Source organism: Pteropus vampyrus, unplaced genomic scaffold (assembly GCF_000151845.1).
Source record: "Pteropus vampyrus isolate Shadow unplaced genomic scaffold, Pvam_2.0 Scaffold45, whole genome shotgun sequence".
Classification (NCBI taxonomy): Eukaryota; Metazoa; Chordata; class Mammalia; order Chiroptera; family Pteropodidae; genus Pteropus; species Pteropus vampyrus.
Window position 1 is genome coordinate 7493288 of NW_011888826.1, and position 6000 is coordinate 7499287.

At 40.9% G+C, this 6000-nt stretch overlaps 1 protein-coding gene across 2 annotated transcripts in view; it reads right to left on the reverse strand.

Moving 5' to 3' along the window:
- The window catches only part of ASPH (aspartate beta-hydroxylase), a 187196-nt gene that overhangs the window by 42478 nt on the left and 138718 nt on the right, over nucleotides 1-6000 (reverse strand). For both annotated transcript variants that reach the window (XM_023530068.1, XM_023530067.1), the window contains exon 19: nucleotides 1833-1931. In XM_023530068.1, the coding sequence (XP_023385836.1) occupies nucleotides 1833-1931 (99 nt within the window). The remainder of the gene's footprint in view (nucleotides 1-1832; nucleotides 1932-6000) is intronic.

Below are 6000 nucleotides of genomic sequence, written 5' to 3' on the forward strand. Positions count from 1 at the left end.
CTGTGGGAGAAATCATATTTTAATATCCCAAAGAATTTCTTTGGCTGGGTATCTATCACATTTATTTTGTTCTTCAAATCTAAGCAGTTGTCATCTAGAAGCTTTTTTATTCCTGAATCAAAATGTTTAGTTGCTCACAGATGTTTGAAGTGATAGACACCCGACTGCAAATAATATTTTTTCCCACTCAAAACAAATATCTCATTTTTTAATAAAATCCTTTAGAAAACATACAAGAGGATTAAAGCTAATTGGAATCTTGGAAAATGTAATCATTACACAAGTCTTATTCTAAAACACTTAGCTGATTTCCACCCTTGTCTCCCACATAAGAATTGAAATTAAATTTATTTAAAAAAAAACGGAGAGAAACAAAATATTAAAGCAAGAGAATAATTTTTTAAAAGTAGAAGGACAAAAGTAAAACATATTTAAATGTCAAGGAATTCTTTTAAAAAATCTGCATCTTTGAGGCTTCTTCACAAGAAGCCATTTTACTGTTAAGAAATTTTATTTGCATAATGTTGAAAAGAAGCTGCAAGAAAGAGAAGTGTGACTTAGGAGAGAAGGAGAGTTATGATCGGGGTCATGATCTTAACTGACTGACAGACACTCAAATAAATATCGTCATTCGTTACTGACCAATCCTTTCCCCATCTCTGAAGCAGGGAGAGCACTACTTGGCCCTTGTTATGTCAAAGGAAATCTAAGGCGAACACTTTAAATCAGGGAAATGCGCATGCCCACAGGGTCCTGGCAGGGAATGGAGAGGTCTGCAGAGGCCCAGTGGCAGTCAAGACAGAATGGGGGGTGCATGCCCACCTCACGGGGACACCACTGCTGGGCTCCTGTGCTGGGATGTGGGCCAGCTATGACCTTTGAAGAGAAACCAGAAATCTGCACAATTATATAAAATGTTCAGATTCTCAACAGAGACAAGCATTTACAACTGTTTTTAGTAGAATTATATTGGCCAAATGTAACATGCAAGCTATCTGCGATCAGTGGGTTGCTATTCGGAATCTCTGATTTAAGTCATGTGAAAGAAAAAAAATCATAAAAGCATAATATATGCTGCTACTTTAAAAAAAAGTTCACAGGCATCTACTCGTCCAATATGGTACCCACTAGCTAATGTTAATATTCAAATTAAAATTAATTCACATTAAAATTAAAAATTCAATTCCTCAGTCACACTAGCCACATTTCAGGTACTCGACAGCCACCTGTGGCTACCATATTGCAGAGTACAAATAAAGAACATTTCTACTGTGGGCAGCCCCGAGCTAGACCTAATGTGATTCTGGTGAACTGACAAGGATTCAACTAGATATGAGAGAGAAAAAAATAACAGTATACTTTAAGTATGCATTGAAATTAGTTTCAATGGGGGTCATGACAACCTATTCAAAGGGAGGTAAAAAATGCAGACTGAATAGGTCAAACCCCAAAAGCCTAATAGCTCAAAATATTCAGATTAAATTATAAAAGGAACATTTAATGCATTGCTCATATTTAAAGATATTATGTCACTAATTTTTGTCCATCCTAGACATTTCAATAAAAACTAATAACGACTGTAGTTTGAAGGATTTCTTCATCAAGTCTTTTCTGAAGAGTCTACTCACATAGTTGGTATTTCTATATTCGAAACTCTCAGTTCCAGTCAAGGTCCATCCTCCCCTATGACCATCATGGTCACAGGGCGTACAGTTTCATGGTGAAGAGACTTAGCAGTGTGTGCCAATCAACCTACAATGCATAATCAAGGGTGTCCAAAAGACTCAAAGGAATTGGAAGATGAAAAACCGAGCAAGGGCAGACACAGTTACCTTTAAATAGGGAATGCTTTCTGCAATCTTGTTCTGTGCCTTCAGGATAAAGCCATAATGTACTTTGGCAAAGCCATCATTAGGTGTCACATTCAGAACCTAAACTCGAAGAAAACAAAAAGCTATTGTGATTGACTACAAATTCTACAAATGACTGTCAAGACAAATTTAAATTAGCTTTGCTGTACTTAGATTGAATTATAATGTTACGGCTTAAAACACTCGTGTTTTGTTACCCTGCAATATATTAGGCTTAAATGCCCCATTTTCCCTAAACTCAGTGTTTTCATATCGACACATTAGTTCTTCGACAATGAAGAAATGAATGAAAAGGCGAGACTGCTAAAGCACTGTTTTGACAACGTATATCAGTAAAATACCTGTCAATTGTTATGACTTTAGTAATTTTTTAGTGGTCAGGAAAAACTGCTTTAAATTTGCTATCTCAAACTCAACTCTGAACGGTTATTACGAATTTCTTTATATACACACTTTACATATCGCTTTAATTAAGAGAAAGTTTGGATGCATTCATAATAGGTCATGATCCATTCGTTCAATAAATTTCCAGAAGTCCCAGCCCGTTTTAAGGACTGAGGATAAAGGGGTGAGCAAATCTAATATTCTGTGATAAAACTCGGGTAAATATTTAATATTACCAAATCACTATTAACATTATATGCATTTATTATGATTAAACATAAATTATGCAAAATGCTTCTTTATTAAACATGAGCAGTGAGAAATGAAAACAAAAACATTCAACTTGTGAAGCTGTTTAGACAAACTAATTTACAGAACAAAAGTGAACCACGACGAAGGTCTGAGTTCAGTGAACATCCTGTAGCTTCTCTTTACCCTTGAGCCTGGGTAAGAAAGGAGAATGCAGCCACCATGGACTCCTCACACAGGACTAAGTGTGCTGGGAGAGAGGACTCCAAGCCCTTGGCGAGCCCTCAGTACGTACTGCCAATACTTTAGTGTTTTCTAGCTTCTATCCGCTCCTGCAGCTCATCCATTAGCGAATCTGGCCAATGCTACCTTCACAATATCACACCCCTTGTCACCTGCTGCACTGTTGCCCCCCTGCTCCAAGCCCATCATCTCTCCCCTACCTTCTTACTGCTGACCCTCTGGACTCCAGCCCCGCCATCCTGTAGACCATTCTCTACGTGACGCCCTCAGCGGACTCACTAAATCTCACGTCAGGCTCTGTTCAAAACCCAAAGGGGCTCCATTCACTCAGAGCAAGACCGAGTTCTAGGCACAGCCTCCAAGGCCTCCTTGAGCTGGGGCTCTCTACCTCTCTGGCCTCCTCTTCCATCTGCCTCCCACTCAGGCGCCCTGGACTCTTTGCTGCTGCACAGCAAGCCAAAGGCCTTTGTGCTCCTTTGCGTCAAACACTCTTCTCCCAGATATCCAGTGGCTTACTCCCTGGGCTCGATGAAGTCCTTGCTCGAAGGTTACCATCTCAGTGAAGCCTCTGAGCAACCACCCGAAATAAAACAGAATCGTACTCGCCCCCATTGCCATCCCCAGTCATTTCCTAACTTCTTTATACCAACTCCTTTTTCTTCATAGCACTCATCGCCATCTGACTTCTTATTACTTATTTCCCCCCATTAAGATATAAGCTCGACAGGGATTGTGTCTGTTGCACTCATTGCTGACCCTCAGTGCTTCGAATAGTGCCCGGCACATGGCACGTTGAGAAATCTGCACTAACCGAATGGATGTGCACGTGGGCTTTGCTTCCTGACTAGATCTCTGAAAGCACAGACTCTGCTTCTGCACCTTCCACGGCATCTATTTCTGAGCTAGTTGCTGAGCAAAAGCTCAATAGAGACGTCTGGAATGGAACTGAACTGAGGCCGATCACGCTTCTGGTAGCATAACTCTGAAGAGATTATTACAATGATCGCAGCTGCATCGACGACATTTCTGCCTACTATAGACACGCAGCCATCGCCTCAAGTAATCAGCAAATGTGCTCATTTACTAGATGTGTTAGGAGACGCAGACCACTTCTAGGCTCTGGGCACATACACATAAATGAGATGCACTCTCCTGTCTTAGGGAACTCTGAGTCAGGGGGTAGGGGGAGACCAACCCATAAGCAGACAATAGCAATGCAGTGTGTTAAGTGTAACCATAGCGACAGGCATGTGGCACGCAGGGGCTGTGGCGGAGTGAAGCCCAGCTCATTCTAGGGTGGGTGTGGCAGGGCAAGGTCTGAAAGGTGTTCAGGGATGAGTAGGAGTTCACCAGGGAAAAGGAAGGTGGGGGACAGAGAGCCAGGAGGCACTTAAGCATAGGAAAAAGTGAATAAAAAGGAATAGTGGGCCAGGAACAGCAAAAGGGAGTGAGACTGAAGAAGAGGGCAGGAGGCAAATCACTAAAGGTCCTATTTAGTATCACAAGCAAGACAACCTGCTTCTCTTTGTACTGGTCTTTGAAATATAGCATTTAGCATGAGGCGTGATCCAAAGCTCTCTTCCCATGTGCGTGGCGGACAGTCACAAGTCTCATCCACACACATCGGGAGGGGAGGGTGGGCGATCAGGCACCCAGAGTGCTGCCCTCTCTGCTTGATTCTTTATGATCACCTATTGTGCTAATAGTGCAGTTCACATGTGGATAGACGCACGATGGATGTGCAGGCTGTATTACCAGTTGTTATCAACCCTCGGAAAATGACAAGTGGCTTTATAAGATTTCTAAGAAACTGAGATTGATATTTATACTAACAATAGAACACAGATTCTCTGTTTCTCTCTGCACACACACACACACACACACAGCACAAACAACAAAAAAATGGGACGGCTGATATTTCTAACCCGGCACAAACTATCTGCATGACACTATTTGAGAGACCAGCATTTAAAAAATCAAATAATTATAAATGGTATTGCACATTGATATTCCTAAAATATTAATTTTTCAGTGAGAGCAAAAAGATTTGTTGGCAGTTAAACGAAATTTCTAAAGTATCTGAACTATTTCATTTTAAAACTTATTTAGAATGTTTACTTTTTATAAAGTGTATCACATATCAGCACACATGTATATACACACATAACACATAAATACGTAAACATACATATCACAGGTATTTGCTTGAACATGTTTTACTGGAAGGTTACGCAATCAAGCATGTTTGAAGACAACAGCCATGGCCATTAGGAACCGCTGAGGAGTTAAAGCCGAGGGTAAGACGGTCGTATTTACGGTCTGTGTTGACGCAGGGCGGGGAGACAGGCCTGGACAGTATGAACTGTCCTAGTCCAGGGAAGAGATGATGAGTGCCTGGGTTAAAAAAGGAGGGCAACTGAAAAATATTCAGAGGGTAAAACTAAAAGAAACGAGCGATCTGGTTCCAGATTATAAACTCCATCAGGGCGCACTCTGCGTCCCTCCCCCCCCATTAACTGCTATTTCCCGAGCTACCGTGGTGGGTTTCAGTAAATACGTGTTGACTGAGTGAATGGGGCTGTGTGAGGAGCAAGGAGAGGGAGAATCAGGAATGATGCTCCACGTCCGCTGCGGGTGGCCTGGGTGACTGTCGGGGCACCGACATGCAGGGAGACACGGGAGCGAGCTACGCCTGACCATGTTACAGTCAGTCAGTCTGCTGAAACCAAACACAGCAAAAAAACCCAGAAAGAGAGCGATCAACTATTTCTATAAATTTACTCAGAGATAAAAACCAACATGAAAAAAATATAAAATTACACTATCGGTTTTCTGGAAAGGCTCATTGACTGAGATATAACATATCAGGATAAACTGGTTAAGAAAAGAGAATCCATTAGATATAGCTTATTAACTTAGAAGAGAGAGGAAAGAATGAAAGGCAAAGCCCATACATATTTTCAGTCTATTAAAGTTTCTTTTTTTAAAAAAAAACCACTCAATTGTATTATATAACTATATTTTAGACCTTCTGCATCCTATTGTGCTTATTCAGATGAGACTATGATTTCAAATGTATAAACAACAGCAGGGAAATTTTACTTTTCAAGATGAAGTAAAATGATTCACATATCAGATTTAGTGTCGGTTAAAAAGAGTGAATATATTCAAGGCAGGTTTTGAAAAGGGGAGGAGAGACAAATCCATACTGGGTGAGAGAAACTAGCACGTTTTCAGATCCTGCCCTAATCTC